Source organism: Erythrolamprus reginae, chromosome 2 (assembly GCF_031021105.1).
Source record: "Erythrolamprus reginae isolate rEryReg1 chromosome 2, rEryReg1.hap1, whole genome shotgun sequence".
Classification (NCBI taxonomy): domain Eukaryota; kingdom Metazoa; phylum Chordata; class Lepidosauria; order Squamata; family Dipsadidae; genus Erythrolamprus; species Erythrolamprus reginae.
Genome location: NC_091951.1, coordinates 56,887,266 through 56,911,467, shown reverse-complemented (window position 1 = coordinate 56,911,467; position 24,202 = coordinate 56,887,266). Strand labels below are relative to the sequence as shown.

The window sequence follows — 24,202 nt, the reverse complement described above, 5'->3', positions numbered from 1 at the left end:
TATTTGAAAGGATAATGAAGCCATATCTGGACAAGATCAAATATCTCTCTCCTGAAAATAACTGAATTTAAATGTAAATGAGACCAATCAAAGTTTATTGGCAAACCCAACAGGCCATGAAGTAGCCATTCTCTTTATATGGTGTCCTAGACCATAGACAAGAGTGTTCGGAACTAATGCAGACTTAAAAATGTATACAAAGCAAGCAAGCCAAAGCAAACATTTCCCATCTGGGGAAAGGTGAATTGAACGCCTTATCCCATTTCTGAGAACATCTTGGCTAAATGAGTTCTCCCAGGTTGGAATTATAGAGTGCAGAGCCTCAGTAATCCACCCAAGAAAGGGAAATAAATAACCCATTTTTGTTTGTTTGTTCATGAGCTGCTTATGTCATGTACAATTCATTGCTGGTGCTGTTCTAAATTTCATTCTACACAATCATTAACTGAGCAACAAATTATGGGGACTAAATTAAATTTTCACTAGTATTGAACGTTATGCTATTGAAAGTATACATCTCTCTAGTAGAGAAGAGCAAACTATATGTTAATATTCTATAATAAGAAAAATATGTCATACCAAAATAGATTGCATCAAAGGATTCTTAGACCCCCTTTTCCCACAGCAATGTTTAAATCAGAGGGTTGGGATTATGTTACTAATCACAATTCTCAAAGCTCTATAGAAGATTTAGTTTAAAGCACTTTAAATGCATTTTATGCATCTCCTCCACCACAAAGTGGGTTCATCCCTATCATCATTATAATGGAGAACTGACTTGTTTTTTCAGAGCATCTCAATCTTTTGAACTCAGAATTCAGAGGTTTGGATCTTTACTTAAAACCCAAGAGCTCTCCCTGGATGCACAGAGTCATGGCTTGGTGCTCCCTTTAAAAACTAAACTGAAATGTTTCTTTGATTTAAAAAAGATGCGAACTTTAAAAGCTTCTGAGATCCTTCTCATGCTCTTAAAAAGTCCAAATCAGAGAATAATTCCCAGTTAATAACCTCACCCCACTTGGTTCCCCCAGGGCCTTGACTTTTAGATTGTGAAGATATTGAACCTCACTTCAAAATCATATGGTAGCAATAGCACTTAGACTTATATGCGGCTTCATAGTGCTTTACAGCCCTCTCTAAGAGGTTCACAGAGAGTAAGCATATTGCCCCCCAACAATCTTGGGGCCCCATTTTACTGACCTTGGAAGGATGGAAGGTTGAGTCAACCTCGAGCTAGTCAGGATTGAACACCTGGCAGTCATCAGAATTAGCCTGCAATTCAGCATTTCAACCACTGTATCACCACCACCACCACTACAACAACAACAATATGAAATCCAGCATATAAATCTTGTTTGCTGTGTATTACTGTTTTTTGTGAATATAATAATAATAATAATAATAATAATAATAATAATAATAATAAATATAAATTGTGATATGGAATCCAGCATATATATCTTTCTTATTTATTTATTTATTTATTTAGTTAGTTAGTTAGTTAGTTAGTTAGTTAGTTAGTTAGTTAGTTAGTCCAATACATAATACACATTGAAGAGAATAGATATTTAGTAATATAACTGAAGAAACGAATAGAAGAAAAGATATAAAAGTATAGGTGAACAAATTTGAAAGGAAGAAAAGATAAATGAGATAAGGAGAGACAATTGGACAGGGGACGGAAGGCACACTGATGCACTTATGCACACCCCTTACTGACCTCTAAGGAACTTGGAGAGGTCAATCGTGGATAGTCCAAGGGAAAAATGTTGGGGGTTAGGGGTTGACACTACTGAGTCAGGTAATGAGTTCCATGCTTCGACAACTCGGTTGTTGAAGTAATATTTTTTACAGTCAAGCTTGGAGCGGTTAATATTAAGTTTGAATCTGTTGTGTGCTCTTGTGTTGTTGCGATTGAAGCTGAAGTAGTCATTGACAGGTAGAACGTTGCAGCATATGATCTTGTGGGCAATACTTAGATCGTGTTTTACGCGTCGTAGTGCTAAGCTTTCAAGACCAAGGATTGATAGTCTGCTTTCGTAGGGTATTCTGTTCGAGTGGAATTCATGGATATCTTGTATCATGGGTATTACTGTTTTTTGTGAATAAAATAGTAGTAGTAGTAGTAGTAGTAGTAGTAGTAGTAGTAGTAGTAGAAGTAGTAGTAGTAGTAGTAGTAATATATATGCTATCTTATTTTTTTTTAAATTGATTTTATTGATTTTTTTTGTTGATTTTTTTTGGTTGATTCAATAAAATCAATAAAATCAATAAAAATATATATGCTATCTTAATAGCTCTTAGGTCCTTGATTAGGACTTGTTACATTTTCACCAGTTTCAGACTGTGAGTCTAATTAAAGATTAAATCAATAATAACAACAACACCCCAGATTTAACAATTGTTAATAAGAAAGATTAAAAAGTCTGAATAGTGGATGTAGCAGTACCTGGAGACAGCAAAATTGAAGAGAAAGAACTGGAGAGGATAACAAAATACAAAGACCTACAAATAGAAATAGAACGAATGTGGCATAGGCAAGCAAGGGTAGTACCAATAGTAATAGGTGCCTTGAGTACAATCCCAAAACAACACCATTAGCATTGACAAACTCTGCATCAGTCAATTGCAGAAGGAGGCTTTACTTGGAATAGCTTCCATCCTGCAATGATATCTTAACACGATGGATAACAACAACAATCTTAATGGAGTCTACGGAGAGGGGCGGCATACAAATCCAATAAATTATTATTATTATTATTATTATTATTATTATTATTATTATTAATCATCATCATCAAAGAAAACTCAAAACTTCTTGTGTACTCAGATGCTACCTTGACAGCTCTTAGATCCTTGGTTACAACTGAAACTTAAGTTTTTATTAGTCCCAGACTATGAATCTAATTGAAGATTAACAATGATAACAACAACATATATATAAACTTGGAACATCATACATTTTAAGAAGATAGTTGGTCGATACCCAGGATGCTGGCAGCAACTCGTATCAACCATCAGTGCCGGTGAATAATATTTGTGATACATTTTTAATGTTCAATTGAGTTTCATGTTTAATGAGTAAAAGTATAATAATAATAATTCAACTTAAAAAAGGGTTCATTTGATGTGCTTTAGCAGATGACAACATTAAATAGTATGGAGCCTGATTAGTATTGAATTGTAATCCATCCAGAATCTTTTGGGAATCAGGCAGTCTCAAAACACACTAAATAAATAAATACCCTAGTTCTGGAGGAAAAGACCATTAGGGAATACCAGAAATGTTAGCTAGGCTTGGAAGTAATCAACAACGATAGTATCCTGGAAGAGAGTAAAGGTAAATTAATGGTATGATGCAAGAACATTGCATCATATCCAGGATCATCTCTCTTGGTCTCAAGGTCATCTTTCTTTTTTTACAATCTAACAATCCCTTAATTATTCTCCAGATTTAATTGACATCAGGATCTTCTGTACTTACTCTTGTGCAGATGGTCAGATTAATGTAACATGTACTTTAATCATCAGATGGACACAGAAAGTAAGCCGAGCTATTTCGGACTTAATAAAATTAGTTGTCTTTCTTTCTCAGCTAGTTTGATTTTGAAAATTCAGTTTGGGTCATAAAATAGAAAAATGTTAATTGTCTGTTCAAGTCTATGATATATTGAATCACAGTAGTTGTCATTGTTTATTGTATTATTTCATATACCATATTTTTTTCTCGGTGTTTAAAAGAGCCAGTTTGGTTTAGAGGTAGAGGTACCAGTCTAAAAACCAGGAGATGGGGAGTTATAATCCTGCCTTAAGCATGAAGGGTGGGGCTGAGTGACTTTGAGCCAGTCCCTCTCTCTCAGCCCAACCCAACTCAGAGGGTGGTTGTTGTGAGGAAAATAGGAGGAGGAAGGAGTGTTTAATAACTGCCTTGATTAGAATTGCCCCCACCCTCCCTGTCTTTTGTAAACTACTCAAGACTCATTTATACCGCCAGGCATGGGGGAGTTGAGCTATTCCTTCCCCCTAGGCCATTACAAGTTATGCATGGTATGTCTGTGTGTATGTTTGGTTTTATAATAAGGGTTTTTAGTTGTTTTATTATTGGATTGTCACATGCTGTTTTTATCATTGTTGTTAGCCGCCCCAAGTCTACGGAGAGGGGCGGCATACAAATCCAATAAATTATTATTAGTATTATTAGTATTATAAAAATAATAAAGGAGGAAAATATTAAATACAAAATAATACAAAAGCAGTGGGTTCAGGAACTACATAATCCAAAGTCACCCAGGGAGTTTCGGGTATGGCAAATGGGATTGAGTGTGGGTCTTCCCACTCTTAGTTCAACTCTTGGATTATGACACCACAATGGCTTTCTGTATGTTTCAGTTGATTTCTCCCTGTTTCTTCTGTGTGTGCCTGGAATCATTCTGAGAAAAGCCTATATTATTGCTTGAAAGTATATGTTTACAGCATAGATGCATTTCTGAGTGATTAAATGTGAGGTGTTTCTTTTTTTTCTTTCCCCAGGTTGAAGCAATTCTAGTAAATATATTTGGTGGAATTGTCAATTGTGCCATTATTGCCAACGGTATCACCAAAGCTTGTCGAGAGCTTGAACTGAAAGTGCCTCTAGTGGTCCGACTTGAAGGTAGGTGGTGTAACTTTGTTGGGTATCTTGGTTTCATTTGACCTAGTCTCTGATGATTGAGGCTGGACCTAATTTTCTAGAAAATAGAAGATAGAACATCAGAGTTGGAAGGGACCTTGGAGGCCATCTAGTCCAAATCCCTGCTCGAGCAGGGAAACCATTACCATTTCAGTTTATGTGAAGCTAGAATGAGATGGATGCTTCAGGGCAACAAATGCTGGAAGATGTGGAACAGAGAGGAGCCCATTTGCCATTATTCTTAGTTATAGATTGGCTGGACCTCAGCTAATATCCTAAAATTACAGCCCTTAGATATAATGAAAGATGCTGCCTGTCATTTGCATTGAATCTCCATACAGCTACTGCTCTATCAGTCTCTAGAAATAGCATGGATAGAACACGGAATCAGCTATAACTTTTGTTTGACATAAAACTGTGTTTTAATCAACCTTGATAAACATGTCAATGTTTCAGCCACCCACACAGGATTCACTGTTGCAGCATTTCAGCCCATTCATACATTCTCATAGCTTTAAACCTGCTTTCTTATGACCCCTATGACAATCATTAAGTTTTGTACTCTCATGATGCTTGACAAATGTATATTTTCTTTCATGTACACTGAGAGCATATGCACCAAAGACAAATTCCTTGTGTGTCCAATCACACTTGGCCAATAAAGAATTCTATTGTATTCTATTCTTCCACCTGATACCGCTCAGGCATATTAGGATTGCAAATCCTAGAACCTGTGGCCATCTGGAGGCTACCAAGTTATGGTAGGATGCTTTAATCACATCATGTTCTAGGTTTGGAGTGAGTCAGATCACCTGCAATGCAACAGGTCTGATCTCTTTATCAAATATTATGGCTGTTTTAACACAGTTCTTATGGAAATGATCTTTAGAATAGAATAGAATAGAATAGAATAGAATTTTATTGGCCAACTGCCCTTATACTATTTCCTGTATTTTATCTTACAATGGATATATGTTTATCCCAGGCATGTTTAAATTCAGTTACTGTGGATTTACCAACCACGTCTGCTGGAAGTTTGTTCCAAGGATCTACTACTCTTTCAGTAAAATAATATTTTCTCATGTTGCTTTTGATCTTTCCCCCAACAACTAACTTCAGATTGTGTCCCCTTGTTCTTGTGTTCACTTTCCTATTAAAAACACTTCCCTCCTGGACCTTATTTAACCCTTTAACATATTTAAATGTTTCGATCATGTCCCCCCTTTTCCTTCTGTCCTCCAGACTATACAGATTGAGTTTATTAAGTCTTTCCTGATACGTTTTATGCTTAATCACCCTTATAAAATCTCCACACTATTTCTATAATCTTTGGCGCCCCATACTATAATTTCTGGTTTCCCATACTTGTCTATTAATTAAATAAAGCTCACATAATTTGAGATAAAAGTTAGCAATAATTCATAACGATGAGAACGCCAGGATGCTGTAAAATGAAGCTGAAAGAATACAGCATGGAACAACCCGTTCTTTTTTATACGTTTCTACAACAGAGAGTTGATTATTATTCTTATAAATCTTCAGCAGATTGGTGGCTGGACTTTAAAAAATTCTTTGCTCTCCTACAGCAGTATATTGCAGATGTCTTGATGAGTAAAGTTTTAATCAGTCAACCCTGTCTTAATTTAGCAGGATTTTCTGGACAAATCTTTGTTCTCAGCTGTGTAATAATTACAAGCTGTTTTACCAGTGGATAAAGAAAGGATTAGTCTCTCATTCAAAAATAGTAACTTTATGCTTACAGGTATTTGCCTGTTATAAAAGAAAGAAAGAATGAGTGCTCCCCAACGGAGAAGTACATTTTAAAAAAAAACACCCAGAGTGATTAGAAGAAGCATGTACTATGCATTTAACAGATGAAGTAATTGTTCCTACTGGGCAAGTTCACCTCCTCTGTTTCAAGAGATTTTTATAACTAATTGTTGAAAGGGCTGGATTAAAATTAAGTAATTACTGCCCCTAGAATCTATAGGAAGATTTTCCTAGACTACAGACATACACAAGGAGATTGATCTATCTTTCGTATCTCTGGCTGCCTCAAGAGCTACATAACAGGAATTTATATCCGTAATATATTTATGCATGCATTGGTGATGTCCTTTTGAATGGAGCAGGCAGCTTTGTGAGAATTCAGCCAACGCAAGCAGCCAGAAGTGAAGTCAACCATACAGATAGTCCTTGAATTATGCCCATAATTGAACCTACGATTATGATCATAAGTCATCCTGATGGACAAGTGAGTCATTGTGTGGCCGCAACTGCGCCCTTTACTTTTGCAGCAGTCATTAAATAAATGCCACAGTTGTTAAGTGAACCTGTTGTTCGTTATAGGTGTTTTGTTGTTAGAAACCAGAAGGAAACACCCATTTCCAGTGAAAATGTTGTGACAAAATTGCTGGACATTGCAAGCCATAAATGCAGGCCAAAATACGATCACAAGACCATGGGGAAGCAAGGCCTACAAGTACCTTTGGGGGTTCATTGTAACTTAGAATGACCACTTAGTAGCTGATCATAAATTGAGAACTTCTGTAATATTAACAAAAGGGACAGGGACAAGATTTTTTACCTTTTTGGAAAGCTATTTGGCCTGGCCCCTGAATAGAGACACTTAGGGCAGGGGTAGGTAAAGTTGGGTCTTCTATGACATGTGGACTTCAACTCCCAGAATTCCTGTGCTAGCATAATTGGCTCAGGAATTCTGGGAGTTGAAGTCCACAAGTCCTAGAAGACCCAACTTTGCTTTTTTTTAAAAAAAAATTTTTTTTATTGATTTTTTGAAATTTTTACAAAAAGAAAAAAACATAAATTCAAAAACATAAATGTGTATACCATCACCAAACAAAATAATATTTCCCTCCACCGGGGAAGATTCAATTCTATATCTTTCATTTATCTCAACTCCGGGTTACATTGCTCATTCTTTATAGAGTGATTGAATTTTATTTTTTACATTTGCATCGCTTACTAATGTTAATATATGGTTTTTAACCTTTTCCCACCGCCTCATTGTTGCTGCTAATTTCTCTTCATTATAATTATGTAATGTAATTTCCATAATTTCATAGTGAATGTGATCCACCATGTACCTGCACCAATTTTTTATCGTCCATTTGTTAGCATCTTTCCACCCAAGCACTATAGTTGCTTGGGCACTTTCTATTGCTACAATTTTAATTTCTTCATATTCTTTTACCTCACTATTTTTTATCAATAATGCTGCTTCCTTGGTTAGTTTCCAGTCACTATTCGTAATTTTATTCACTTCCAATTTGCTTCCAAAATTTTTGGACTTTACTGCATTCCCAAAACATATGCATAAATACTCCTTTTTCCTTACGTCCATGCCAACAATTTCCTTTCATCATCATTTGAAAGGGTGCTAGTTGTACTGGTGTATAATACCATTTATGTACAATTTTTCTTCTCATCTCTCTTATCCTTGTATTTTTAATTCTTTGAATATTTTCAATTATGCCTTCCATATCCCATTCATCAATTTCTAACTCATCCTGCCAATATTTCGTCAGTCCTTTTATTACTTGCTCCTCTGCTTGATTGACTCAGGAATTCTGGGAGTTGAAGTCCACAAGTCCTAGAAGACCCAACTTTGCCTACCCCTGCTTTAGGGTGTGACATGATTGGTTCATTAACAGGAAAGGTGTCATTTTTGCTCTGTTTGGTCGTTTTTTTAAGCTTATATTTAATCCTAGCCTCCGGGTATGGCTAGGTGGTCATGTGACTGGGTGGGCATGGCCAACGCAATGTCACTCACATCAAGGAGCGCCTCTATTCATCCCTCCCACCCACTCCTTGCCTGCCCACCCGGGCTCCTTAGGGCCTCAACAGAAAGCAGTTGTTAGAGTGAAGCAGCCACCATGAGAAAAAGTTGGCAAAACAGCTGACTCAGTTCAAATTGGATCTGACTGAGAAGGCGGCTCGGCAGGAGCACCTCACTGAGGACTAGGATCATAGGCCTTCCAGGCAGAGGGAAGACCTGCAGGAGTGCAAGGCCAAGTACCGTCATCTTGAAGCTCAACGGACTGAGATGGTCAGCCAGTTCCAGGCTGTGATGCAGTACCACTGAACAAGACCCTCCAGCTCTTTGCCACCAGCCACACTTCCTTCCAGCTTTCGTCTAAAACCCCGCAGCAGAAGGCTGAAGCTGGATTTTCCCCTCACTCCCAAGATCCATACAAAAAAACCCCGAAGGGGGAGACTCTCTACAGCAACACAAACATTCATTACATGTATCCAGGCGCTGTAGTTTGAGGATCCCCGATCCTCAAAAATGCAAATCATTTTTCTGCGGACCACCAAAATTTTCTTACAGACCACCAAATTGGTAACCGCAGATTTAGTCTACAGGCCTTTGATCATCTTGGTTGTTTTTCTCTGAACTTTTTACAAGATCTCAACATCTTTTTTATAGTATGGTGACCAAAATTGTTTGCCGTATTCCAGGTGTGGTCTCCTAGGGTTTTGTAAAGCAGCACTAATATTTCACAAGATCTTGATTCTATTTATATTGCAGCTCCCATGTATTGGTTTAAAATATACATCTGATAAACACATATTGATTTATGATTTGTGTCTAAGTCTTTCTTGCAAATAATGCCGCAAAATAATTAAAACGTGGTTTGAAGAAAATATGTTCAATCAACTACAAATATGACTTAATGTGAAATATAAACCCAGCCACTTACAAGTATGTTTTCTTTATTTTTAAACTTCCGTTGCAAATATTACATGCGCTCCTGATTTCTAAACAATAATAAGAAAACCAAATTCTGTACAATTTTTTTTTTTTGTCTTCCAATAACCTGAATTGGTTTGGAATCCAGCTGTGGCACAGTTAGTAGAATGGGTTGTCTGATTACCCCGTGTATGATAGTTCACGTTTAAGGGAAATCTTGATTATAGAGAGAAACCATGCAAATTTCTCTTCCATGTTATTTCCTCCGTTAACGGCTTCATTCAGTGAAAACAGAGTGTGGATTGTTTTGTTTGGAAATGGAACTCTGTTTACAGGTCTCTAACACCATCCAGTGGCAGTAGGTTAATGTTGGTTTACTTCAGTGAAGGAAAAGTTCTGTGTTTTTAAACTAGTCAGGAAGGAGTCGGGGGGAGCCTTAACTCATTTTTTTTTTTTAGACTTCTATTAAATGCGCTGCAACCTTTTAAAAAAGATTTCTGGCACTTCAAATAGCAAAGGAAGCTCAGTTTATTAAAATCACAGCTTTTGAGCACAGATTCCAAACAATCCCTTTGCAAATCATTTTTTAAAAAATGCTGAGCATTTTTATGGCTTTAACATTATGTTTTAGCAAATGTATACAGAATCTTTTGTTTACTTTTATTTCAGAAATAATATTTATTTTTTCTTGTAAAGATGAGTGCAGTTGATATTATCGAACTCAAAGCATCATGTCAGTCTTTTCCTCTCTCGTGTAGGATTTTTTTTTAATTTTGTGCAATATGTTTTATTCATCTTTATACCTTTTGATGAACATTTTTGCTGAAATAACTGATAGCCACTGTGAAAGAAAAAATAGTAAGAAGATAGATTGGATAAAACCTATAGCTGTTTTGGGGGAATTTGTCTTCTTGGTCTTTTCATCATTTTTTGAATGGCACTATAGAAATCTGAAAACAACTATATGGACTTGGGTTGTAATCCTAATGGTTTGCTGTAGCAGAGTCCCTTGGAACACCTATATAAATATTTTGTCTACCTATGAATATTTTCTTCAAACAATTTTTAAATGTTTAGAACACTAATAATGGTTTCCTGATTTTCTTCTCATTTCCAGTGTTTCCTATTGATATTATATTGTCAACTGCCCAGAGTTACTTTGGGTGGCATATAAATTTAATTTGATTAAGTAATTAAACATTGATAAGGGTTTGGTAAGGCAATATCCAAAACAGGAAATAGAGAATATGGAGTCTCTCTTTTGACTTTTACAGAAAGCTTGACATGTCCACCATGTGCCAGCTCAGCATGTTGTCATTTTAATAAATTACCTGTGAAAAAAACACAATTATATTTGAACATCACATTCTTTGAAAATGACCTGCGATATTGATGAGCGCACACAATCGTTTTTAGAATGACTAACGTTCTTGTATCCGCATTTAGTATTATCTCCAATTTAAAAAGCTGAAGCAGCACAAATTATTAAATGTTAAGATAAGGTTCATTATATGGAAATGAAATGGGAATTAGGTCAAAATTATGTTTGCCTTTGAGAAGTTGCCTTGAGCCTCTAGTATGTGCATAAATATAGAACAGTAATGATTAGCACTAAGGAGCACTAGAGTTTGTTAGTTTGTCGCTTGTTTGGGGAACAATTGTCAATACAAACAGTCCAGCTTTCCAACTAAGTAATAGACCATTTTTCATACTTTGCCTGTGTATTTTGAGCAGAGAGATGGAGGAGAGAAGGAGATGTACAGTATAGATCACTCCCTAGAATGCCAGTTCATCATACCGAAGTTAATACCTTAAAAAAAACACCTAATATTGGAAATAGCATAATAAACATGGATACAGATTCATAATCCTCAACTTTTATACCAATGAAATAATGATTCCTTTTTACTGGACACTGTTTCTTGGCCATAAGCCCCACACGAGCAGCTTTGTCAATGTTCTCTCACCTTTTTTTATGAGCTTATGTGGTGTGTCAGAGTTGCAAAAGGCTTTATTGCCACATAAAATGGCACAAATAAAGTGGTATGGTTCGAGGAAAAAAGCAGCCTATCCTAGGGTAGAAGTAGGAGATGATTAAGAGCAATTATAGTACAAAGTGCACTTCATTGTTACAGTTGCTTATAGTTTCTTATTTTGTATACATTGCTGAGCCCAATGTTTTTTAATACTCCTATGCTTACAATTGAGATAGATTGAACATGCTGCTGGGATTGTGAAATTTAATGTTAAAAATCAATGTTCTCACCTACTTTCCTGGGGAAAAGGAAGATAATTCAAGTGATGTCTCTCTTAACATACTCAAAGGCTTTTCTCCTTATGGTTTTTCAGATTCAAAAGTATTCAAAAGTATCTTTCAAAGCATTTTTCTTTGAGCGAGTTTCAGAACTCGCTCAAAGAGCTGTTTATTATATCAATATGTATATTGATATCAATCAATATTATATCAGTATGAATTATCAAGCCAATAGCTGAAATATTTGCATTCATACAGAAAAGCAGTATGTGTAGGCAGAGAGATAAGATGGATGGATAGAAGTACAGATAGAAAGACAGACTTAAAATTAATTAAATGGCAAACAATGGCAGATACCTTAAATTAAAACATTTCTTTTGATCTCTCCCTTTTGCATCACAGTTCAGAGATATAGATATAGAGTATATAGTAGAATGAAGATATTAACTATTGAGCATCTACAGTAGAGATAGGTTGCTCATCAAAACTCAAGTGCTAAAAGAGACCAGCAAGGATTAAAATGTCGATCTTAAGGCCTAGGATCAATTATTTTGAAATTATATCTGAAGTTAAAGTCAATGTAATATTCTGGTTGAGAGACTGAGCTATGAATCAGGAAGATTGTTGTCCAAGTTTTGCCAGTGCTGCAGAATTACAAGTTAGTTTCCTCTTTCTTTTTCCCAACTGTGTGCACAAATACACATGGATACACAAATACACATACAGTAGTCCCTCACCTATCGCTGGTGTTACATTCCAGACCCGGCCGCGATAGGTGAAATCCGCGATGTGGAATTTATCGACTGATAGTACTTATTTAAGTATTTATATTGTAATTGTTTGGTAAGTTTTCATTGTTTTAAGTGTTTATAAACCCTTCCCACACAGTATTTATTTTAGATACAGTATTTAAATACAGTATTTACAATTTTAGATATATATTTTTTGAAAAACCTGCCGATCGAGTTCGGCGGGCTGTTTAAATCTGCCAATCGACTTCCTCAGAAACCCGCGAACCAGCGAAGATCCGCGAATGATTTTTCTCATTAATATTTCTTGAAAACCCGCGATGAAGTGAAGCCGTAGTAGGTGAAGCGCGGTATAGCGAGGGACTACTGTATACTGTAAACACACACGGACCCACTCCTTTCCAGAGTTATGAAGATAACAGTGACCTGTTTTTAAAATCACTGCAAGAATACTGACCAAACAAACTATGCAAGCTAACAAATACCTTCTACTAGGTAATAACTTAGTTTTATTAATCATGCTTCATGGACGTCAACTGAGACATTACAAAGCCTTTTAATTAGCATTACAATTCCTCAAACACCTTTGCTGCTTGTAATTCCAAGGTGCCTGCCATTTTGATTTATAAGTAGAAACACTTACAAACCTGTCAGGCAGGACAGAAGATCTGGATGATTTTGTTAAACATTTCAGCACTTCAGGAGGACAGGATGTGGCTGTTGGCTTCTTCTTTTTTTTCCCCTGTCAAAATCACAATACATGTGTGAATATTTCACTCGGGCTGAGATTTCTACCCTTGGGAGCAGCTTTTAATAGTATTGTGGGTCCTCCTTATTGGCATTCATTGTTCATGGTTAAACCTGCCAGAGCATAGTGAGAGGAGATGATCTTGAATGCTGACAGCCATTGGTTATGCACATTATACTTTCTGCTACCAAGGCAAAGATGCCATTAGTGTCACGAAGTGCCCAATCAGCATCAAAACAGAGAGGAGAGAGAGAGGGAAAGACTTCTGGGGAGGAACTAAATCTGTGAGAGCACTTCTGTCATAACATTTCAACTGGGCTTGTCTTTTTTTCAGTATTAATGAACAAAGAGCTGCAGGATGTGAGCAGAGATCAGTCATTTTTTTTGGTTGTTGTTAATTAATCTCCTCTGATTTGGTTGTGCATGTGCCTTGTATAGGAGCCTGACACGGTGTAGCACCCACATCCCTGAAATGTCTCTCTTAATTTAAGACTTCTTGCTTTCCCCCTTTCTTTCTTTTCAGGCTGAGTCTTAACATTAACTGGACTTGATGTCTGTGTCCACTTCTAGATCTCTGAGGGCACAGGCCTATGCATATTCAGAACAAAATCCCTCTTTGTTTAAAGACACCTCCCCAAAAAAGAGGTTGCAGTCAGGTAAACATGCATAAGGCTGTACTGTAATGTAAAAACTTTTAAAAGCTTGTATCTTTTCTCCCTCCTGAGGGAAATACACTACCCTGCAACCGAATTTATGGTCTAAATAATCTCTTGCTTATCTTTTTTTAAAAAAGAATATGTTTTTATTGTTTACATATAGATACAGGGTGCGTTCCAAAAGTAATGCAATTATTTTTAAAAAAAGTAATGTATTGAACAGATTTGCACAAACACTTAATTTTTTTCAAAGTACTGTCCTTGGGCCTCTACACATTTTTTCCAGCAACTCTGCCATGACACGTACGCGCCCTGGAAGGCGTCCTCGGGGTCCTCTCGCAAGGTCTTTGTCACGGCTGATTGAATCTCTTCTATGGACGAAAAACGTGCCTTGCCACATCGCACTACAAGTCCATGAGTTCCTGGCCAAACACCAGGTGCCAACGCTGCCTCACCCCCTATAGTCTTTTTGTTCCCTTGGATTAAGGCAGCCCTGAAAGGAACCCATTTTCTGTCCATAGAAGAGATCCAATCAGCCATGACAAAGACTTTACGAAAGGTCCCTGAAGATGCCTTCCAGGGCCCGTACTGGTCATGGCAGAGTCACTGGAAAAAATGTGTAGAGGCCCAAGGACAGTACTTTGAAGAATTTTAAGTGTTTGTGCAAATCTGTTCAATAAATTACTTTTTTTTAAAAATGCATTACTTTTGAAACGCACCCTGTATATTGAATACACTGTAATTGTCCTAGCATTCCACTTGCTATGAAACCAAGGTAAAAACAAAATAACATATGTACTATTTTAAATGGTGATAGTGTTGTGCAGTTATTTCTGACCATCATATTCTAGAACAGTGATGGCGAACCTTTTTTTGGCTTGGGTACCAAAAGGGTGTGTGTGTGCACAATAGTGTTCACGTGCATACACACCACCCATAATGCAATGCCCTCCCCCCACACATATGCACAACCCATGCACTGCCCCCGTGCATGCGTACAGCCTCCTGCATTGTCCCCTACACATGCGCGCAGGCCTCACTGAAGCTTCTGGATCTCCAGTAGGCCCATTGCGCCATTTTTCACCAGGGTTCAGAAGACTTTCCTGAAGCCTGTGGAGAGAGAAAAAATGGCTGAAAAGGTCGAAAATCAGCTGACCAGGGCACATGTGCATGCTGGAGCTTACATAGGGCAGTGTCTCATGTGCCCTCAGATATGGCTCCGCGTGCCACCTGTAGCACCTGTACCATACATTTGCCATCACTGTTCTAGAATATCATCTTAGTGTATCTATCTATCATTCTAATACATTCTAATACATACATAGTGTCTCCTTCCTTGTCCACCTAACCTTTTTCTTTTACATTCCAACTTGTACCTCATTTATAACCATTGATAGAATATATTCCATATAGCATAGTATTTTGTATCTCCTTTATCTTTTATTTTTAGTGTTAGTTTGTCCATTTCTGCACAGGCATCTTCCTTATTGTCTCCTCCTCTGCAGGGGTGTTTTCGTTCTTCCACTGCTGCACATACACAATTCTTTGCTGTGGTCAAGATGTGTTGTTGTTAGTTGCGAAGTCCTGTCTGACCCATCGCAACCCCATTGTTAACATTCCTCCAGACTTTCCTGTCTTCTGCCATCCTCTGGAGTCCATTTAAGCTCACACCGACTGCTTCAGTGACTCCATCCAATCATCTCATTCTTTGTGTTGGTTATGACCTATAAAGCCCTTCATGGCACCGGACCAGAATATCTTCGGGACCGCCTCCTGCCGCACGAATCCCAGCGACCGGTTAGGTCCCACAGAGTTGGCCTTCTCCGGGTCCCGTCGACTAAACAATGTCGTCTGGCGGGACCCAGGGGAAGAGCCTTCTCTGTGGGGGCCCCGACCCTCTGGAACCAGCTCCCCCCTGAGATTAGGATTGCCCCCACCCTCCCTGCCTTTCGTAAACTCCTTAAGACCCACCTTTGCCGTCAGGCATGGGGGAACTAAAACACCTCCCCCTTGCCCATGTTGTTTTGTTGATTGATTGACTGTGTGCCTGTTTTTTATATATACTGTTTTTTATGAGATTATTAATTTCAATTGGAACTGGATGGGTGGGCATTGGATTTGGTATTGTGTACTGTACTGTTTTTTATTATTGTTGTGAGCCGCCCCGAGTTTGCGGAGAGGGGCGGCATATAAATCCAATAAACCTAAACCTAAACCTAAATCTGTCATTCCTTCCTCTTTTCCCCTCAATCTTTCCCAGTATTAGACTCTTCTCCAGTGAGTCCTTCCTTCTCATTTAGTGGCCAAAGTATTTGAGTTTCATCTTCAGGATCTGGCTTTCTAAAGAGCAGTCAGGGGTGATCTAGGTATATTGTCCATTTATTATAACCATCTGATATAATGCCTAATAAAAATAATTCTGTCTTAAACTCTATTTGTTGCCTGGTCACTTTTTCTAACAACATATGAATTTGTATCCAATATTTCTTTGCCTTTATACAGGTCCACAACATGTGGTAATACGTGCCAGGTATAGGTTTGGGGACATATTGCTAAACATTTGGCCAATCTTGCCAGGGGCAGATGCCACCTATAGAACATTTTATAGAGATTTTCCTTGTATGGTGTGACCGTCATCAGTTTCCGATTTCTCTCCCAAAGCTTTTGCCATTTACAGTGTTCCCTCGATTTTCGCGGGGGATGCATTCTGAGACCGCCTGCGAAAATCGAATTTCCGCGAAGTAGAGATGCGGAAGTAAATACACTATTTTTGGCTATGAACAGTGTCACAAGCCTTCCCTTAACACTTTAAACCCCTAAATTACAATTTCCCATTCCCTTAGCAACCATTTAGATTATTAGCCATGTTTATTTATTAAAGTTTATTTAAAAAAATATTTATTAAAGGCGGACGAAAGTTTGGGGATGACATATGACGTCATCGGGCAGGAAAAAACGTGGTATAGGGGGGAAAACGCAAAGTATTTTTTACTTAATATTTTTGAAAAACCGTGGTATAGGCTTTTCGCGAAGTTCGAACCCGCGAAAATCGAGGGAACACTGTATATCCAAAAAAAATTAGCCTATACTATCCTTGTCTCTTTAATTTGTTCTTCTTCCATTTTATAGTTTAATAAATAAGTGTATAATATCCTTATCAATTTGTCATCATGATTAAGATAATCAGGATAATCTCTTGCTTATCGTGTTTTGGGCAGTTCAGAAGATACCTTGAGTGAACCTCTGGGACAGGGTTGAAGCGTATACTGGACATGTCAGAGAACGCTGGAGTAAAAGAAATTGCCTTATAGTGAATAACAGTGTTGGCTTGTCTGGTTTTATTCTTTGAAAGATCCTTCTTTGAATCAGCCCTTGCAGTAGAGAGATTAAGATAACTGCTTCTGACAACAAGCACTCAAAGTAACTGCAGCAGCTCCTTTCTGTTCTTCTCAGTTCAGCATTGAACTGTTTGTCCAGTAGCTGCATCCTCTCAAGTTTGGAGAAGGACAACGTCCCATCACCAGTGTTGGCCTGACAATTGAAGGTTTACCCCCCACATGTGGAGTGGTGGTGAAAGAATATCAACTTGTTGGTTCAATTCCTAGCAGCAAATGTTTCTGAGGGCAGCCCTGACTTTTCCCAATTTTATTTAGAGATGCAGGACCTTCGGCATGGAAAGCAACTGTTCTGTAATGGAGAAACCACCCTTCTCTAGCAGAGATCTTTGCCTTTGAGAACAGATCATTTTGATAGGTGTAAGACATCTGTTTATATTCATGTTGTAAGAATACTCCAGAGTCTAAACCAGTGACGGTAAACCTATGGCACGGGTGTCACAGGTGGCACGCGGAGCCATATCAGCTGGCACGCAAGCCGTTGCCCTAGCTCAGCTCCAACATGCATGTGTATGCCGACCAGGTGATTTTTGGCTAACACAGAGGCTCTGGGAGGGTGCTTTTGGCTTCCAGAGAGCCTCCAGGGGGATGGGGGAGGGCGTTTTTACCCTCCCCTGGCTCCAGGAAAGCCTTTGGGGCCTGGGGAGAGTGAAACACGGCCTACTGGGCCCACCAGAATTTGGGAAACAAGCCGTTTCCAGTCTCCAGAGGGCCTCTGGGTGTGGGCAGGGAAAGCTGTTTTCGCCCTCCCCAGGCATTGATTTGATTTATTTGATTTTTATGCCGCCCTACTCCTTAGACTCAGGGCGGCTTAAAACATGTTAGCAATAGCACTTTTTAACAGAGCCAGCATATTGCCCCCACAATCCGGGTCCTCATTTTACCCACCTCGAAAGGATGGAAGGCTGAGTCAACCTTGAGCCGGTGATGAGATTTGAACCGCTGACCTACAGATCTACAGTCAGCTTCAGTGGACTGCAGTACAGCACTCTACCTGCTGCGCCACCCTGGCTCTTATAATTATGAGTATGGGCACTCTTGCATGCGCAGTACCACACCCCCACGCTCTTTCGATACCCGAGGAAAAAAAGGTTTGCCATCACTGGCCTAGACCTTTTTTAATGCAAGGTATATTTTGATTTAGTTTTCTGGTGTTAGCTTTCTTCTTTATTCTGATAAATGGACACAAAAATAAATCATGCGAGGCTATTTATAATCTCTACTAGAGTAATTTGTATTATGGGGGGGGGGGATCTTAATCTATATCTTACGTCTTTGCTAATATTCCTTGTTTGATCCTGTGCTGTGTAATTTATTCTGTTGAAACATTTCATGAAGAGCTATTTATCTATTAATAGGCAGCTGAAGTAAGTTAAATAACTCACTATTAAGTTAGCCAAATGGTTGTCATTACCTTCTTCTGTCTTCTGGATCCATAGCAGATCAATGCTGTATTTTTCCGTCTTCATCCTGCACCTAGTGGATTCCATTTGATCCCGGGTTGCCTACTAGATTTAGTGTAAAATTTGAATATTAGAGGAGGCATTACAAAGAAAAAGTCGGACGTGTACTTTAATGGTGTAGAATCAATATTATTATTATTATTATTATTATTATTATTATTATTATTATTATTATTTATTGGATTTATATGCCGCCCCTCTCCGCAGACTCGGGGCGGCTAACAACAATGATAAAAAACAACAACATGTAACAATCCAATTTAATAAAACAACTAAAAACCCTTATTATAAAAAACCAAACATACACACAAACATACCATGCATAACTTGTAATGGCCTAGGGGAAGGAATATCCTAACTCCCCCATGAATGGCGACAAAGGTGGGTCTTGAGTAATTTGCGAAAGACAAGGAGGGTAGGGACCGTTCTAATCTCTGGGGGGGGGGAGTTGATTCCAGAGGGTCGGGGCCGCCACAGAGAAGGCTCTTCCCCTGGGGCCCGCCGAACGACATTGTTTGGTCGATGGGATCCGGAGAAGGCCAACTCTGTGGGACCTTATCCAACAGGCCAACATGTTTCCTATAGCTAGAAATGGTTTCATTTTTCCCCCTCTCCTCCTTCCTCTCAGGAACAAACGTTCATGAAGCCCAGCGAATTCTGAGCGAAAGCGGACTTCCCATTACTTCTGCAAGTGACCTTGAAGATGCTGCTAAGAAAGCAGTGGCTTGCGTGACCAAGAAATAAAAAGAGATGACACCAGAGATGACATTCCAGAGCTGCCATTGAAGACATGATTTTCACCAGCCACAAGCACCGAGATTTGGCTTAGATTATTCGCAAACTGCAAACTATTTAGTGGGTGAAAAGCAAACTTGGGGATTTCATTTATTAAACAGAAGCCTTTATTTTTCAGTATGGGGACTGAATGTTCTACAAGCAGCTATGATTAACTACTGTCAGTTGCCATTTAGGGCTTCTCTTTTTAGGTGTTAATTGCTTGTGACTCCCATTTTTTCCTAAGACACTTTGATGCATACTTTAATGTGAAAAAAAGGATATTTGATCATGGTTGGTCCTTTATTGGGGATTGTTCTCAAGCTCTAAGGAACTACTAGGGTGATATCAAAGTTTAGAAGGGAGATGCATTTTCCATATCATGCGGTGAACTTCCAAAATTAGGGGTATGATGTGGCTTGGGAATCTGAGGTTTGAAATGCAAACAACCATAAAGTCTAATTCAGACATGCCAGAAGCCTCCAATGTGCCTCCAATAGCTCTCTGAATTCCAAATAATATTCAATAACGTTTTCCAATTAGGGCTAGAGCATCTTTATATTGCATAATTGGAAATAAATGAATGTAATTAGATTTCTACCACCATCATGTCAAGCTTATTATAAAATGCAGTGATTGATATCCAATGTATACCTCATATTAGAAGAACATTTAAAATCATAGTTCTGTGAGAAAGAGTCATTTTATTGTCCTATAAATTTGCATGATTGCTTTAAATACTGAAGGAGAATTACACACTCTAATGTCACATTTGGCAGTATCCATGAACATATGCATCCAATTAATATTCACTGTCTTCAGAAATCAATATGTATAGTAGCTTAAAATAGTCTTATCATGAAGAAATCTAGTGGGGTGATTCCTAAAGGCAGTTGTGCTGTTATTCTAACATTATTAATCAGAATTGATAATAGTCAAAACTATTCTGCTAACCTGCTGTCTTCGCAAAGAATATGAAAAATAAATTGAGAAATGATGCCACCTAAGCACTTTTAATACACACTGTGAATCTCAGTGCAAATGTTCACCAGCTGAAACATTTTCATACTGAAGTAAAGTGGATTTACAAGTGCTTTAAATTTTCCTTGATTGTGCCTTTGATGTTTGGGAAATATGTATTCACAAAGTGCAACGGCTATCAAATTAATTCAATAACCACATTAATATGTTTAATTAGCAATGGAGTTTTGAAATTCAAGATACTTGTTGAAATCAATAGTAGGGTTATAAACAACGTTGTTCAACTGGCCAGCCAAGAATTTATGTGATTTTTAATAGTAAATAATATGAATACCTGTTGGTTTACTACAGTTAAACACTATTAATAAATTTCCCTTGGGGTTACACATTTGAATTATGCTGATCAATGCTGTCATTATTTATTTATTATTATTATTTATTTATTGGATTTCTATGCCGCCCCTCTCCAAGGACTATTTTTATTATTATTGTTATTTTTACCATGGTCACTAATGGTTATCAATGAAAGACATTTTTGAGACTTGTTTTTGAAATCCCATAAACATGGTCATTCCATTACCTGTTGAGTAAATAAAAATATTCATGTCACACACAATTATTCTTCCTATCATAAAAATCATATAAAGACAGGCATGGACAACTTATTTATTTATTTGATTAATTTATTGGATTTATAAGCCACCCAACTCCATCTTATAATGCACTTATAGGGTTATGTAAAAGTTTGTGAATTCTTTCAAATTTTCAGTATTTCTGCATAAATATGATCTAAAACATGGTCTGTTCTCCACACGTCTTAAAATGAAGAGAACCCAATTAAACAAATGAGTTGACAACATTATACTTTTTACCTTTTTACATTATACTTTAAATTTATTCTTCGCCATGTCTTCTGTTGACAACTTTCTGTTATCACCGTGTCTTCACTCCCCTGGTTACCCAAGAAATATGGCAAAGAGATAAAGCTTAAAATGTATGTTGTTTCTATAGTAATATTATTTATTTATTTATTTATTCGACTTCTATGCTGGCCAATGCCAAGGGACTCAGGGCGGCTTACAACAATAATAAAAATACAATATAAATAGATACAAAGGGATAAAAAGAAGTTGAACATTATTTAAAACTGAAACATTATCTAAAACTAAAACCCCATTAAAAAATTATTTTAAAAGGCAGTCAGAGTTATACACATGCACACCATTCATAGAGTTGGCCATCAAGGATGTAAATGTATGCCCCCCAGGCCTGCTGACAAAGCCAGGTCTTCTTAGCCACACGAAAGGCCAGCAGGGTGGGAGCAGTACAGACCTCAGGTGGAAGTTGGTTCCATAGAGCCGGGGCAGCCACAGAGAAGGCCCTACCCCGTGGTCCTGCCAACCTACATTGCTTGTCGTGCATAGACCTATCGATTTGAGATATAAAGGAGTGCAAATGGATGCAATCAAATATCAGGTTGTACTTTGCAAATGATTAAAGCTTTTATATAAGTACATAAATGTATACAGTATTTACATACATAGATAATATGTGTGTGTGTGTACATACATACATACATACAGAGAAGGGCTACCAAAATTTTTACTACCACACTGTGGACGTGGTAGTAAATTTTTACTACCACACTGCATTTTCTTTCAACATCTTTCAGTGCAAATTGGTTGCTCTGGGGTGGAGCTTCATTTTCGCTACCCCACTGTGTCCCCCGTCCCCCCGTCTGGGTAGTAGCCCACCCCTGCATACATCCTTCCCATCTCATTTATTATCACAATTGTAAGGAGGTGATGGATGGCAGTTTAAACTTTATCTTGGAGAATCGACATGATTGGATCTGGTGACCTCCACTGTCTTTGTTTGTTAGAAGATCTCAAAAGGTGATCTCATGACCATGTGGATACTGCAATGGGCGTGTGAAAAATGGTCATAAATCACTATTTTCAGTGTCGCTGTAACTTTGGACATTCATTAAATGAACTATTATAAGTTGGAGACGACTTGTACCAAGTTAATCTCCCAAGATGGGAAACCAATAAATGCTCGGTCCTATTTTCACTAGGAATCTACGGCTCTTCTTCCCTTGCACCATAACCAGACTCATAAAGTCAAATGGTTAAAATTCTGAAATTTTTGTGAGTCAGTGAAGAGCAGAGCTAAGCTGCTACAATTAGTGCACCAATCACCTAGCAACAATAGGGTTGGCACAGCCACTTCTTAAAACACTGCATTAGAAAGGTTGAGAACCACTGATTTAGACATACATAATGCTTCATAGTGCTTTTACAGCCCTCTCTAAGCGGTTTACAGCCTGCAGTACTGCACTCTAACCACGGCGCCACCTTGGTTTCACCCTAATATCTCCTGGCAGAGCTGGGAAACATTCCTACCTGCAATTTTCCAGTGAATCTTGAGGGTTTGGCTAACAAGAAGTCAGCCTTTCTTGTTTCTTCTGATTTCAGCCAAGACATCCTCCCGAGACTGTAAAGGGACACTTCTCCTATACTGGCTCAACACCCTTATCACAGCTACAGGCTTATATTTGTTTGTTTGTTTGTTTGTTTGTTTGATTGATTTGTATGCCGCCCCTCTCCGTAGATTCGGGGCGGCTAACAACAATGATAAAAACAGCATGTAACAATGTATATTTTATTTTATGTATGCTGAGAGCATATGCACCAAGACAAATTCCTTGTGCAATCACACTTGGCCAATAAAAATTCTATTCTATTCTATCCAATCCAATACTAAAATAACTAAAAAAAAACTTATTATAAAAACCAAACATACAGACAGACAGACATACCATGTGTAAATTGTAAAGGCCTAGGGGGAAAGAGTATCTCAACTCCCCCATGCCTAACGGCAGGGGTGGGTTTTAAGAAGTTTACGAAAGGCGAGGAGGGTGGGGGCAATTCTAATCTCTGGGGGGAGTTGGTTCCAAAGGGCCAGGGCCACCACAGAGAAGGCTCTTCCCCTGGGTCCCGCCAAACAACATTGTTTAGTTGACGGGACCCAGAGAAGGCCCACTCTGTGGGACCTAACTGGTTGCTGGGATTCGTGCAGCAGAAGGCAGTCCCTGAGATAATCTGGTCCGGTGCCATGAAGGGTTTTATAGGTCATAACCAACACTTTGAATTGTGACTGGAAACTGATCGGCAACCAATGCAGACTGTTGGTGTGACATGGGCATATTTAGGAAAGCCCATGACTGCTCTTACTCTCACCATCCAGCACAGTTTTACTGACAGATAGTAGGTATGCTGAATTTCTCTTGAAATCAAGACTAATTTGTTTGGAAAACTAAGGTGGCCAACTGTTGACAAAAATAGGTTATTCTTTGAATGAGCTGCTGCCACTTAGGAAGATAACACGCTGGGATTTTTTTTGGCAGGATACTTGACATTTCCTAAGCTTATTCTTCAGAGCACAGGCATAGCAGAAACAGGTCATCACAGGAAAAGGTTGACAGTGACAAAGTGCCTGTAAACACTTCAGGGACAGGACAGCTCAAAGGGCTTTTTGCTACCTAAAATAGGTTCGTGAGAACTGGTGAGTGGAGGAAAATGCGAGGCAGAGGCTACTGTTCTGTCATTGTACATTGTACATCCAAGAAGTGGCTAAGCAATAAACCAAACAAAGAGAAGCGGGGAATTTGACTTGGCTCACACAGACAGTCAAGCCACCACTGTGTGGTTGGCTTGCTTTTGGTCACTGTGTATTTATTTAACATTTAAGCCATTTGTATTGCTGCCCAGCACACAAAATGACAATAACTATAACA

At 38.3% G+C, this 24,202-nt stretch overlaps 1 protein-coding gene across 1 annotated transcript in view; it reads left to right on the top strand.

The window, feature by feature from the left end:
- SUCLG2 (succinate-CoA ligase GDP-forming subunit beta) overlaps window positions 1-20,797 on the top strand; it is a 366,453-nt gene extending 345,656 nt beyond the window's left edge. The window contains exons 10-11 of the mRNA XM_070738185.1: window positions 4,531-4,651; window positions 19,277-20,797. Coding sequence (XP_070594286.1) covers window positions 4,531-4,651; window positions 19,277-19,392 — 237 coding nt within the window. The 3' untranslated portion in view covers window positions 19,393-20,797. The remainder of the gene's footprint in view (window positions 1-4,530; window positions 4,652-19,276) is intronic.
- The last annotated feature ends 3,405 nt before the right edge of the window (window positions 20,798-24,202 follow it).